The sequence below is a fragment of the Nomascus leucogenys genome, chromosome 5 (genome assembly GCF_006542625.1).
Source record: "Nomascus leucogenys isolate Asia chromosome 5, Asia_NLE_v1, whole genome shotgun sequence".
Lineage (NCBI taxonomy): Eukaryota > Metazoa > Chordata > Mammalia > Primates > Hylobatidae > Nomascus > Nomascus leucogenys.
The window spans coordinates 104,333,045-104,348,069 of record NC_044385.1 but is presented as its reverse complement, the minus strand read 5'-3'; the positions used below and the strand labels follow the sequence as shown (position 1 = coordinate 104,348,069).

Genomic DNA, 15,025 nt, shown 5'->3' with positions numbered 1-15,025 from the left:
ACATTCTCGAGAGTCCAGCATGTGTGATCTAGGATTTAGCCCCAATTCTACTGTTATCTGGTGATTTACCTTATGTAGGCCTTGATTTCCTCATCTGTGAAAGGAAAGGCCTGCATAACAACCTTAAGAGCCATTTTAGCTCTAAATGTTTATAATTCTAAGGATGTAGGATAGCTTTAGCCCATTCCAGATGTCAAATGTAATAGAACTCGTCAGATCACAGGGCTGCTCATAAAGCTACCAAGATGTGGTGATCAAAATTAAGCAGCAGTGAACCAAGTAATTTTTGTTTTCCTATTAGGGTAATGGTAGGATCACATTTAGTGATTTGGGCCAAAAGACATCTATTTAGAACATGAATTGTCAAAAAATGGGAAATGTCCTTCACAGAGCAGAGAAGAGATAATTCCTGACCTTAAGCCACTTGCATTATTAAAAGCAAAGCCTGGGAACTAGCCTGGCATCCATCTGGACTGAGGAAGAGTCCTAATCAATCTATATTGCTAACAATATTATTTGGATATGTGTGTGCATGTGTGAGGGTATATGTGTATTGATCCATAAAACATTAAGTGAATAAAGCAGGTATGTTATGCTATGACCTTGTTTGTGCTTATGTATACAGTAATAGATGAATTAATATGTTTTAAGGATATGTTCTAGAATGTTAATAGTGATTTCTACACTGGATACAGAGGTGAGGAAGAAATATGGAGGAACTTTTACTTATTATTTTGTATACTTTTTAATGGCTTATTTTTCTTAAAATGAGCATGCGTTATTTTTATAATTCTCAAAAAGCAATAGAATCTTCCATTTTGAGATTAAAAACAAGTGAAGACATTGTTTAAAATAAAACAGCCCGGGTTTATTATAAAGGTAGGCTGTAGCAAATGAGAATATTACTATTTGTGGAACAGTAACCTATTACAGACATTAGATAAATTGGATGCAATCCCTGACCTCAAGAAACATAGCCTGTTGTGGGGACAAACACATCACCAACTATAATACAATGTCATCAGCACAGAAATAGCTGTATGGACTGTGCACTGAAACACTGAGAAGCTGTGACAATGGTATGAAATGTGGAAAGAGATGTTAGAAATAGTCCAGATTTTAATACTTTACTTAAAATGCAGGATATGATTTTTTCTGGACAGTGTGGCATTTGTCGCCTTTTATTTTTACTTATTTATTTATTTATTTATTTATTTATTTTTTTTGAGACAGAGTCTTGCTCTGTCGCCCAGGCTGGAGTGCAGTGGCGCGATCTCGGCTCACTGCAAGCTCCGCCTGCCGGGTTCACGCCATTCTCCTGCCTCAGCCTCCCGAGTAGCTGGGACTACAGGCGCCCGCCACCACGCCCGGCTGATTTTTTGTATTTTTAGTAGAGACGGGGTTTCACCATGTTAGCCAGGATGGTCTCGATCTCCTGACCTCGTGATCCACCCGCCTTAGCCTCCCAAAGTGCTGGGATTACAGGCGTGAGCCACCGCGCCCGGCCTGAAATGCAGGATATGATTTTTAAAATTATCTTTGTGACTACATATTGACACTCATCAACAAGATGATTTACAAGGAAATGAACTTGCCCCATTAAGTAATGGAAAATGTTTTGAAAAGAAATGTCTTTACAATAGAATACTATTGAGCCATAAAAAATACTAAAATCCTGTCATTTGCAACAACATGGATGAACCTGGAGGACGTTGTGTTGAGTGAAACAAGCTAGACACAGAAAGACAATTACCACATGATCTCACATGTATAATCTAACAAAGTTGATCTCACAGAAGTAGAGAGCAGAATGTTGCTCACGGCTGTAATCCCAGCAGTTTTGGTAGGTCAAGGAGGGGGGATCCATTGAGCCCAGGAGCTCAAGACCAGCCTGGGCAACATGGGGAAACCACTCCCCGACCCTCGAGGCAGGCGGATCACTTGAGGTCAGGAGTTGGAGACCAGCCTAGCCAACAGGATGAAACTCCGTCTTTACTAAAAATACAAAAATTAGCCAGGCATGGTGGTGCATGCCTGTAATCCCAGCTACTCGGGAGGCTGGCTGAGGCAGGCGGATGGGATCGCTTGAGCCTGGGAGGTCGCTGTGTTGGCACCCAGTGGTGACAGAGCTAGACCCTGTCTCTAAAAACAAAACAAAAGTTGCCTGAAGCCATGGAGCTACCATTTAGGTAGGAAGTTGTTGGCGGCAGGGATTTCCGCTGAAGCAGCCCAGGTCCAGAACCCCTTTCTCTTAACCATGAGGCTGCTTCTTGAAGTCATACTGCGTCTTTTTCAGAAAGATTAGTAAAAGTTGTCCCAATGGTCTTGTTTTTAAATCTCTCAACTCACAGATTTTACTTGTTAGCATAATTTATCACATCAGCTCTTCCTCTCTTCAAGTAAGTTGCAGACAAATTCCAAATCTGTTATACTGCATTTAAGATGAATTTAGGAACTTTTAGGTTTTTTTCTTTTTTGTTGGTAGGAAACGCAATTTATAACCTCACAAATTCTCCCTTGGGGTTCAGCAACACAGCGGTACATTTCATATGCAACCATGCACCTGAAATGAAGACGTTAAAACGTTAAATCTCCTTTTGATGGAAAACCCAGAGAAGGCCACAGTAAAAATGTATTTTCAGGGAAAGCTGCGATTAAGTGTATCCAGCTCGTCTCGGACACAGATAAGGAGACAATCACTGTTTCCTGAAGTGAATTATTGTGCCCTCTGGAAGCACATTATATTATTTGAGTGGAAAGACAACTGGCAGAGGTGGAAAGCTGTTTTGAAAAAATTGAAACGTGTAGATAACGTCTTTTCTCTTCATGTTTTGATTGCGCTGTGTTGGCGGATGTGTGGGGTTTAATAATTAAGCGAAAAACTCTCCATCTTTCACCCCATCCAATCCCCGAAAACAATTTGGGGATTTAAAAAATCGCCTTTCCGTATCTTCCTCTTCTCTCTCCACTATTACGCTTTCCTTTAGATTTTCCAAGATCCTCGATGCTTGTAGTAAACTACCTTCCTACACATTCGCAGGAATCTTGCAGCTCCCTAATCAGTGAATTTTTTTTTTTTTTTTTTTTTTTTTTTTTTTTTTTTTTTTAATGAAAGGAAAATGCCTTGGAGATCTCCTTTCGAAAGCGCGTTTTCGTTTTCTCTTCCGGGCGGATTATGGCCCTACCGGGCCGCCGTAGCCGGCCCGCGCGTGCCCAGTCTTGGCAAGGAGTAGCGGTAGGTCGGCGGGACTTCCGTGTTGGCGGGATTCTGAACGCTGCCATGGCTCAGACCGTGCAGAATGTTACATTGTCGCTCACTCTGCCCATCACGTGCCACATTTGCTTGGGGAAGGTAATGGGTGATTGTCGGCACAGCTACAAAACGGGGTTGGATATGAAGTCGCTCGCCGGGGCCGAGGGCAGTCTCGTGCGGGGGCGGGGAAGGGGCGTGAGGCGTCGAGATGGGAGAAAACGCTAACTCGCGTACTTGATGGGAGGCCGCGTCCTGGGAGACTGGGGTAGCGCACCGTGATTAATGGTTTCATCTGGGCGCCTTTCGGAGGAGGGTGACAGCGGCGCGTGGTCTGCCGGGAGGGCGGCGAGACGGCCCTGCCACCGCCCGCGGCCTCACACTGGCAAGACGCCGGCCTCGAAGGAGGCCCCATCAGAAACGCAAAGCAGGGATATTTAACTTCACTGTGCAGCCTCGCGTGGCATGTAGTGAAGCCCATTAAAACACATTTCCTGGGAGCCTCATCGGGCTTCTTAGTCCTTTGTAACTAGTGTTCATCTTCTGGGGCCTGCGGTGCTATGTATTGGGTCTTTTCCATTTCCAAGACCTTTTGCCTTTATCCTGGCCTTGAGGATGACCTTTGCTCTGAATTCCTAATTTGAAAAGTAAATAGTAAGTGCTCCTGCAGGGTATTAGAATAAGAGGTGTGGCCTTTAACTCCAAGAATGGGTCAGTCAGGAGATAGAATACTCTCTCTTTGTGATGCAAGAGGTGCCTAATGTGTTTGTGAAACAAGGTAGGGAAAGTGGTTCTGAATTAGAAACGGAGCTTTGAATATTCTAATGCATTCCTCTCCTCTTTCATTTCCATTTGTGCCTCACTTTCGGTGTTTTAAAGAGCATTTCTTTACCGAATAGATAAAGAAGGGGAAAGATACAACCACCAACTTTTTTCCACCCTGAATTATTTTTACGTCTGCGGTGTGTCAGGTTGTGTGTTTACCCCCCAGCGCAGACTGAAACTACAGCCGTAGACTTAGACTTGAGAAATACAAACTTCTAGAGCAAGCATTTGAGTGCCGGCCAATACGATCTGCCTGGGGTGTTTGAAGTTCTGTGTGAATTTACTGTGTTCAAAAAGTAGAAGAAAGTCAGCATTGGAAGCAACTGATAATTCTTGATAGCAGTCAGAATGAAATGCCAATGAAAGCAAATGTGCTGGGAGATCATGTATTGGGGATGGCTTGATCAATTCGGAGAGATCAAGGATGGCCTCATCGAGGGTGGTGTTTGAGCTGGCATTTGCTATTACTTACTGCCTGCCCGCATGGCTGGGGGAGGGAAGAAGCGATGTTTCTATTTGCCACAGTCTACATTTGGCTCCTGACATAAAGTTCCTGGAAATATGTGTTAAATTCTGAGTTAATTTCCTCCAACACTGGCTTTAAAGGCTGATAAAAATATTCTTGGGAAGTAATTTTGTACACATTATACCTAGTTTCCATTAGTTATAGGCTGTCTTTTGCAATTGTGTTGACAGTGTTCTGTTTGATTTACCAAACCTATACTTTTTGTATTTAACGAGAGTGATACCTCATAGAATATAGTGATTTGCAGACTACAGAGTGCTTTTGTATGCATATATTATCTTGTTTACTCTTCATACCAATGCTTAAGATAGGGCTGGTTTTTCCATTTTAAAAATAGGAATTCTAAAGCTTAGAGTCTGTGGTTGAACCTCTATATATCATTTGTGTCTTTAGAATACTAAGGCTTTGAGTCTTCATAGTTGAACCTCTATTATTATTACCATTTGTCTTCAGATTACTTCGTAAAACACTCAGCTAAGTTCATCCATGACAGCAGGCACTTTTAGTGTTTTTTTTTTCCTGTATTGGTTAACTTTATTCTAAAATAAAAATCTGATAAAGATAAAAAGATTAAGACTTTTGTGTTAATCTTATGTGCCAGACTTTATGCTAAACTTTGCACATGCTTTGTTTAATCTTCTGAAAACTGAAAGGATGGGGAGTTGATGTTATTACCATATTTCTACTATTACAGATAAGGAAACAGGCTCAAAAGACTTAAGTAACTTAAGCCAGGCGCGGTGGCTCACACCTGTAATCCCAGCACTTTGGGAGGTGGAGGCGGGCAGATCGCCTGAGGTCAGGAGTTTGAGACCAGCATGGCCAACATGGTGAAACCCCATCGCTACTAAAAATACAAAATTTGCTGGGTGTGGTGGCAGGCGCCTGTAATCCCAGTTGAGGCAGGTGAATTGCTTGAACCTGAGAGGCGGAGGTTGCAGTGAGCTGAGATCCCACCATTGCACTCCAGCCTGGGCGACAAGAGTGAGAGTTTGTCTCAAAAAAAAAAAAAATTTAAAAATTTAAAAAATTAATTAATTAAGGATTTTTAAACAGGCTTCCCCCCCACACCCTCCCCCGTCCAGGTACCATGGAAGCAGAAAGGTGATGTGACTGAGGGCCTGAGTTCTACATTCAGGCTAGCCGGCTTCTAATCTAATCTACCACTTACCAGTCATATAACCTTTTACAAGTTACTTAACTCTTTTTTCTTTTTCTTTTTTCTTTTCTTTTCTTTTTTTTTTTTTTTTAAATCTGAGACGGAGTTTCGCTCTTATTGCCTGGGCTAGAGTGCAATGGCGCGATCTCGGCTCACCACAACCTCTGCCTCCCGGGTTCAAGCAATTCTCCTGCCTCAGCCTCCTGAGTAGCTGGGATTACAGGCATGTGCCACCATGCCCGGCAAATTTTGTATTTTTGGTAGAGACGGGGTTTCTCCATGTTGGTCAGGCTGGTCTTGAACTCCCGAACTCAGGTTATCTGCACGCCTCGACCTCCCAAAGTGCTGGGATTACAGGCGTAAGCCACTGCGCCCGGCTTAAGTTACTTAACTCTTTTGAGCCTGTTTCCTTATCTGTGACAGTAGAAATATGGTAATAGCATCAACTCCCTATCCTTTCAGTTTTCAAAATATTAAAGAAAGCATGTACAAAGTTTAGCATAAAGTCTGGCACATAATATTTAATAACTGTTAGCTTTTACTGTAGGCATTGAGGCCAGCCCTCAAACTGAGGAAACCAGCCTTTTCCAGTAATTGTTCTTCCCAGTTGCTCTGTGAGGCTGGAGCACTTCTAAATGAAGATTTGCATTCCCAACCAAATGAGACCTGTTTGTTCTGGAAATTGCCACAGTACATCCAGAATTTTCAGCTGGTTCCATGTCTCTTTTTTATAGTGAAAGCAAATTCAGTATGATTGTGCTGCTCACCCTTCTACACATATTATACTGTGAGATACTAAAAACGGCGTGTCCTCAGGTTCGCTTCTGCTTCCCTGACATAGAGCATCTCTGGCCACTTCTAAGAATGGTCCTAAGGTCCTTCGTGCCTAGCTCTTTTTAAAGATAATCGTTCTTGTGCCACTGTCACCATATGTCCCCAGATCTCACAGTCAGCATCTTCTCTTCTGATTATTCAACAGAATTAGGGACCATTATTCCTGGAGGGTCACAAAGTGGATACCATGAAGGGGGAGAGATGAGGTCAGGGCATTAAATCTGAAGAGATAGATGCCAGTGGGGATGGAGAGGAAGGAGAGAGAGCCTAAGTATTCACCTGTTAATGCTTTGTCTTTGCACTTAAAATTGGAAAATTTAGACCTCTGTCTCTACTTCAGTCTTAAAGGTGAATTTTCTCTGCCCAATAATGTTTTTAGTTACTTTGCCAATATTGTAAGTAGGAGCTCTGTGTGGCCTGAAGAAGTTAGGTACCATCCCATGGGATGATTTACGTATAACATATTTTCTTGCCTATTCTTCCCTGTTTTTTTTTTTTTTTCTTTCTTAGACTAGTGGGCCAGCAAGCAGAAATGTAGTAATGATCTATCCCAGGGTATCTGTTAAGTGACATTTTGATAGTGCCACCAGGCTGTTACAAACCAGTTTACCTCTAGATAATTCCAGGGTTTATTTTTTTAATTGGGACACAAGCTGTGAAACCAAATTATGGCATGTAATACTTTTTATTTGCCGTGTATTCATTTTGCCATGAGTGAAAGCCAAATGTGGCCCACAGTTGGTTTTATGAAAGGGTGGAGATTCTCAAGAGAAGTGCAAAGCAACTAATGCTTTTCAGCATTAATGTATCATATTCAGTTATTTCTCATTTGACTATGAGTCCAGTTTTGGGTCCTACCCTTTAAGATAAACAATAAACCAGAGTATTTTGAAAGCATTTGGGAGAGAATGAAATTGGGATTGGAATGTAGGTGGACTGGAATAGTGCTGGAATGAATGGATATGATAGAGAATCTTTAAATAAAATATTTTTCATTTGGAAGGGACTCAAGCCTTGTGTGGCTCCATAAAATTATGATTTCTGCTTAATATTAAGGGCAGGTGTTCTGGCTGAAATAACCAGAAATGAAATCAGCTTCCTTATAATGCAAGAGTTCCTGTGTCTTGGAGTATCCTCTAATAGACTGACTGTTTGCCATAAGGAATGCTATCAAAAGGATCCCTTCTTTCAGGGATGCCTCTCTGCTTCTCACCCATATTGTTTATTTAAATGATTGAAAAGATAGGGCTAGAGACAAAGCCTTATGCAACTTAGAGTCCTCACTCTAGGATGACAAAATTCATTAATCACTGTTCACTTGAAGCTGTTGATTGACCAGCAAGTCATCCATGTCAGTACATGGAGCCCATGTTTGAGTCCTGATTGCCTCTCAGTTCCCAAGAGTGGATTTAAGAACCAGCCTTGTACATAATTGTCATAAGTAATTTGCTTTGGAAAAAAGCCATATGGACTGCAAGTTCTATATTTTTCTCTTTTTTCCAGTTTAAAATAAGTTTGAAGGATTCAGTCATTTTCAGAAAAGTATAACAATATTGCATTTTTACATAGTGCATAATAAATTAATTCAAAAATCGTAGATGTATCCTAGTAATTATCAGGGTTGGTATGTAATAGCTGACATACTTACTTGACAAATACAATTCCAGTTTATCCTAAAGCATTTCTGGTGGGGATGAAGGTAGAAGAGAAGAGATATATCATCTCTCCTTTTACCTGGATGGGAATAGGGAACCAGTTCTATAGGCATTAAGTGACTTATTTCACACAGGTTTTTTTTTTTTTTTCCTTAAGTTATGGGACCTAAATTCTGGCCCAGAGCCAGGGATTTCTTAAAACGTAACCAAGAGCTATCCAGGAATTTTATTTTGGAAAGTTTGCAAATTCCCAATATTGAAGTAGTGGTGCCTTTACCATAGTCATTTTTACACTGAAGACTAATCCTTTTCATAGTCTTTCCAGGTCTTCACTAAAGAAACCGATAAAGTTTTGACAAGGTGCAAGAAAGAATAATATTCTTTATAGAAGCAGAGTTGGCTCTTGTCTCTAGTGAGGGGAGGATGCGAGAAGAGCAGGGGAGTTGGTTTTATAATAGATATTATTGCAAGACCAGTTGGTAAAGTTCATCAATACCGTCTTCACTCCCATCACCTCCATCAGTGTCCAGGATCTCACTTCCTTCAGGCACATCGTCCTGTATTTATTTCTCCCAGATTATTGTTCACTAATCCTGCTCCAAGGAAGAAAGAACTGTTTCTTAGTTGAAAGAACACATGATTTTGCAGTTGAATCACATTGAGTACAAATGCTAGCTCTACCATTTATAACCCGTATCATTATTTCTTAGAGTCTCAATTTCCACAACTGAAAATGGATTTGATACCAACAGCCCCACTAGCTTATTAGTAAGATTCCTTTGAATATCCCATACTAGTGGTTCTCAACTAGGTGGAGGTAGATTTTGTCCCCCAGGGACATGGGGCAGTGTGTGGAGACATTTCTCATTGTTTTCAAGGGGCTGCTACTGGCATCTAGTGGGTAGAGCCCAGGGATGCTGCTAGCCAGACATCCTATAATATGCAGGGAACCGCCTAAAACAAAAATTCCTTCAGTCCAAAATGCTAGTAATGTCAAAGTTGAGAAACGCTGTTTGAAGCCAACGTATAACTCCTAGTAGGTGAGTCTAGGATGATATGGATATTAATGAACAACAGCCTTAGGCATGTCTCTGCCCAAGTATACTTGCTTTTTTAAGAAAGGGGATTTGGTGGTAGAGTGGACTCTCTTAAGACTGGAACATCTTTAAAAGAAATGAAATATCAGAGTAACAGATTGTAAGGTTAATATATCTGCCCCAAGAACTGCCCCCCCTCAGGCCCATTCCAGTAAGAAGAGCCAATCCTTTACACCTGGGGGATATACCCTAGGGCAAGAGTCTCCAGTCTCGGTCTGGTACTGGTCAGTCAGTGGCCCATCAGGAACCAGGACTGTGCAGCAGAAGGCGAGCAGGGAGTGAGATAGCATTACCACCTGACCTCCGCCTCCTGTCAGATCAGAGGCAGCATTAGATTCTCATAGGAGTATGAACCCAAATGTGAACTGTGCATGCAAGGGATATAGATTGTGTGCTCCTTATGAGATTCTAATGCCTGATGTTCTGAGGTGGAACCCCCCAGTCTGTGGAAAAATTGTCTTCCACGAAACCAGTCCCTAGTGCCAAAAAGGTTGGGGACCACTCCCTAGGATACCACTTTAATATGCTTACTCCAGATGAGTTTGGAATTGTATGTTACTTACCATTGCCATTTTTTTGTCTTGCATTTGTATTTCATGAGTACTGTTTTATTGCCACAGGTCTCATTTGAGAGTAAATTGGATAGAAAGTCTAATAATGTGACAAATGATGACCTTTTTTTTTATTGTCTTGGGAAGATCTTATTAAAGAAAATTATGTGTGTGTTTTGTTCTACCCAGAGCAGGATCTGGGTAGAAGAGGATGGGTGCTAGATTCTTTGTGTTTTGCTACCACAGATTACAGTCAAATATATAACAAGTAACTTGTTTTAGTAGTTCTTTAGAAATTTCTGTTCTCCTAAGGTAAATTCATTGATTCCGTTGTCTAGAAATCATCATCTGATAAATACTCATTCCAATAATCATTTCCAAAGAAATGAATTAGTCACCTGTTTCAGAAATCGTCCCAACACAAAGGTGGTGATAATACCAGGTATCCAACAGTGCAGAAAATTTTCCTGTGGGTGACATTGTTAATGACTCTTACCAGACAGAGCCAAGCAGTCAGCCTGTGGTGGTGGTTCCGTATCGTTTTGGCATATTAAATGGGGAGGTTAAACTTTTGCTTTTTTACAGTTTGATAGTGGCTGTTGACCTTTTGCTGCTTGAAGCACTTTTAGGATTGTCTCAGCCTTTCATTATAGTACATCAAAATTCACTTTTATTAATCTTACAGTTGTTGTTAGAGATGAGAAGGACACTCACCCTATTGTCAGTGAGCCTGAAATCTAATAAGGAAGACAGAATGTAAGCAGTTTTTAAGTACAGCACAATGCAGAAAGAGGTGAACATTAAATAAATGAACAGAGAGTGCCCTATCAAAGACTTGGTTAATTCTGAAAAAGATTAGTGAAGGGCTTGCAGAGGAGGTGGCATTTTATTTGCATCTTAAAAGGAGGGAAGGAATTTTTTTTATTATTATTACTGTCAAGAGGATGGAGAGACCAGGAGGGTACATCAAGCCGAGAAATGGGAGCTCCATAAATAGGGAGCCCCATAAACAGGGAGCCCCCAATGTTCATATTCTTATTGGTGAACATAAGTAGACCTATGAGGTTGAAGTGTGCATTGTGTCAAATATTGAAATGGTAGATCAAGGGAAATGGCTGTTTAAGAATTAGATTATGTTCTTTGAAGGCTATACCTCGAACTGTGAGCAGGAAAAAAATCATTACTGTTTTGTAGGAGAGGAGTGAAAGCTGCTTATTCATATTTTAGGAAGGTAGCTCTGGCATCATTGTGAAAGGTGTACTGAAATGAACATTTGGAAGCTTGGGAGGTGGTCATTGCAGTAGATCAAAGATAAAAGAATGAGAACCTTAAATTCATTGGGGTGAAGATGCAAAGGAAAGGATAGATGAGAGGTGAAAGAATCTTTGGAGGTAGATTTGTCATGTTTTGACTATTTTGAGATGTACATGTTTTTTTTTCTTCAAATTATAACATCTCTGGAATCTGGTTGTATCTTAACAATTGTAATTGACAGTTTTTCATTCTTAGTGATACATAAAATATTGGTGAGTCTTCAAATCTGTGGCTTCTTAGACTTAATGTATAATACCAGCGTCTGGTGACAGTTTGGATGGTGAGGATAAGTAAAAAGAGTGATTCAGAGATAGCTCTGTTGTAGCTCAAGTGGAGAAGTAGTGATCTCATTAACTTAGATGGGAGGGTGTGCAGTAAGAGGAGCAAATGTGTAGTGGAGGCCAAGTTTGATTTTGGACATGTTATGGTTGAGGCAGCTGCAGGAACCTTATATGTAGTTGGCTCCTAGGCACTTGGATATAGTAATATTACCTTGTTTTTTTTTTTTTTTTTTTTTTAGGGATTGCTATGTAGAAGTGTCTGTGCTGACATCCATTATATTATCTTAAACCTGAATGAAAAGGTTGCTAGGTTAAGTCACAGTTTTCAGAGGCAGAAACTGATGCCCACGGTAGCTAAAGGGCTTACCCAAGGTCAGACTGCTCAATAAATGGCAGAACTGGAGTTGGCCCCAGGTTTGTCTGTCAGAGCCTAAGCTCTGCCACTTACTGAGGTCCAGTTACAGAGGGAGACTTGGGAGTTGTCAGCATAGAATAGATGTTAATGCCATGTGACACATGAGATTGAGAGAGAAAATAGAACACATCAGATAAGATGGCCCAAAACAAAACATTAGAGAAAGCAGTTATACCACCTTTAGTATCTTGACTATAAGCATCCCACTCTCTAATCCTGTTTCTATCATACTTATTCTGTACCATTACTTCAACCTTTACCGAGACATTTTTGTTGACCCTATCACTTTTTCACTGTCATCATTACCACTTATGTACTTGTTTCCCTTATTATTCGTGGTCATTTGTTATCATCAGTCCCTGTCTCTTCCTCCTTGGCAAAACCCCAACTCTGGGTAAACCAAACTACTCATCTACTTCCTGCCTGAGTCTCCACAGCTAAATATTGACAAGAAAAATACACACCTACGTTAATTAATCTTACTTTGCATTAGAAACCACAGACCTGGAAAAGGAACTTAACAGTATATAGCAATCTGCTACATATCCCTAGTAAATTTGCTTTCTCACTTTTCAAAATTACTGCTTTGTTCTCCTGTTTTCTCAAATCTGTAACCCACTTCCCTTCTCGTTTTCAGCTGATAACTTCACCTCATATTCGATGACAAAAGATAAGCAGCTGAGATAGTTGGAACATGAATTTCCTCATTTTTCCATCCACAGATCTTCCAACCCCTTTGTATTTGTTCACACACCCCCTATTTTCCCTTCTGTTGTAAAAGAAGACAAACCCTCACTCCTGTATAAGCCAAAATCTCCTTTTGTGCTTTGGATCCCTTTCCCCTCTTGACTTCTTAGGGACTTTGTTGCCTATTGCTGTAATACTCCCATCACTCTTCCTCCATCACTAATATCCTCTCTTTATCATTCCCATTGGCATTCCTAACCGTCGTCTCATTTTTATGCTCTGTCCTTTACAGCAAACATGAAAGAATTGTCTGTGTTTTCTGTCTTCACTTCTTCATCTTTCATTGTCTCTCAACCTCCAGTCAGGTTTCCATCCTCAACATTTGCTGAAACAGTGCTTGTCGGGAACTGATCACAGTGACTTCCAAGCAGTTAAATCCCATAGTCACATCTCACTGCACATCAAACTCAATCTCTCATCAATGTTTTACTTATCTGGCCGACACCACTCTCTTGAAAAACTTTCTTGCCTTGACTTCTGTGATATCATATTCTTTCCTACATCACAGGACCCCTCCTTGTCAGTTGCCTCTGCTGGTTGCTCTTCCTCTTCCTTTGCTTGCTGGAGTGCCTTCTTCTTTCCAGCTGTTTTGTCCATTCATGGGATCTCCTCTAGTCCTATGGCTTTATATGCTCATATGTTTTATGGCAGTGACTCAAAACCTGCCTTGCTGAACTTGTCGACTTAAAAATGGGCTTAGCGTCACAAGTTTAGCATGGCTAAAACAGAATTCTTAATTTTTACCTTGTGCGAAAGCTACTTTTCTTGTCTTTGCCACTTCAGTATAAGATAACACCAACTACAGAGTTGCTCAAAACCACTTCATAGGTTGGGGAGATAATATTTAACCTTTGTTGTGGGAGCAAATACATGAAAAATACTGATTCCTTTTTTTTTTTTTTTTTTTTTTTTTGAGATGACGTTTCGCTCTTGTTGCCCAGGCTGGAGTGCAATGGCATGATCTCAGCTCACTGCAACCTCTGCCTCCCAGGTTCAAGTGATTCTCCTGCCTCAGCCTCCCAAGTAGCTGGGATTACAGGCACATGCCACCACGACCTGCTGATTTTGTATTTTTAGTAGAGATGGGGTTTCTCCATGTTGGCCAGGCTAATCTCAAACTCCCGACCTCAGGTGATCAGCCCACCTCGGCCTCCCAAAGTGCTGGAATTATAGGAGTGAGCACCGTGCCCGACCTACTGATTGCTTTTAAATGTGTTTTTTTTTATGGAAAGATTGGCAGAGCATCTTGAATTGTCTCATATAATGTGCACACTTTTATGTCTTGAGCATTGGCTTTTATCCATTTTCAGATAAGTTCATAACTTATAAAAAGTAACTTACTATAAAAGTAGATACCAGTAGATAACTTCCTTTTTTACCTGAGCTTCCTAATTTGGGGGCATATAGTACTTCTAGGAATATTGCAGGGATATGATGTGTGTGTGTGTGTGTGTGTGTGTGTGTGTGTGTGTGTGTGTGTGTTCGGGGGAAGTTACAGGATAGATAAGGCAGTATCTTCTTGGTTTGGGATTTTTGTGCTCTTAAAATATTTCATGACATAAAGATGAAATTAAAACGTATCTGAATATATTATGGTCTGGACTTGCAAATCACATGAATTTTTAAGAAAAATATAGAACCTGCAAAGAAAGTTCAGGTTTGTCTGCCATTTGAGACTATGACCAGGAATACTTTATAGATAAGCGTTCACTCCTGGCTGCTGGTAGGACCACTTTGGGAGAAGACTTTGAAACACTATGGTTCATGATTTTTTTTTTTTTAATGAATCTTGTCAAACCAGTTGAAATGAATGATTAGAATTAAGTTTCTCCAAGAAGTTTAAATCTATTCCAAATTATCTTTGTTTAGTTTTCTTGGGGTAGTGTTCATAATCAAGGGAGATCCAGAATGTTCAGAAAGCCAGACTGAGACCAGAGAGCTCTTTGTAATGAGACTCAAATGATTACCTGCCCATCATTGAAGTGGGCCAGGCCCTCCACACCTGTGGGTATTTCTCATCAGGTAGGACGAGAGACTGAGAAAAGAAATAAGACACAGAGACAAAGGATAGAGAAAGAACAGTGGGCCCAGGAGACCAGTGCTCAGCATACGGAGGACGTGCACCAGCACCGGTCTCTGAGTTCCCTCAGTATTTATTGATTACTGTTTTACTATCTCAGCAAGAGGAATGCAGTAGGAGAGCAGGGTGATAGTGGGGAGAAGGTCAGCAAGAAAACATGTAAGCAAAGGAATCTGTGTCATAAATAAGTTCAAGGGAAGATACTATGCCCGGATGTGCACCTAGGCCGGATTTATGCTTCTCTCCACCCAAACATCTCAGTGGAGTAAAGAGTAACAGCAGCATTGCTGC

At 40.9% G+C, this 15,025-nt stretch overlaps 1 protein-coding gene across 2 annotated transcripts in view; it reads left to right on the top strand.

Moving 5' to 3' along the window:
- Positions 1–3,215: 3,215 nt before the first annotated feature.
- The window catches only part of OBI1 (ORC ubiquitin ligase 1), a 43,963-nt gene continuing 32,153 nt past the window's right edge, over positions 3,216–15,025 (top strand). Inside the window, exon 1 of one of the 2 annotated variants that reach the window (XM_003257363.3) lies at positions 3,216–3,352. In XM_003257363.3, the coding sequence (XP_003257411.1) occupies positions 3,281–3,352 (72 nt within the window). In that variant the 5' untranslated portion in view covers positions 3,216–3,280. The remainder of the gene's footprint in view (positions 3,353–15,025) is intronic. The other variant, XM_003257365.3, reaches the window with a different exon arrangement.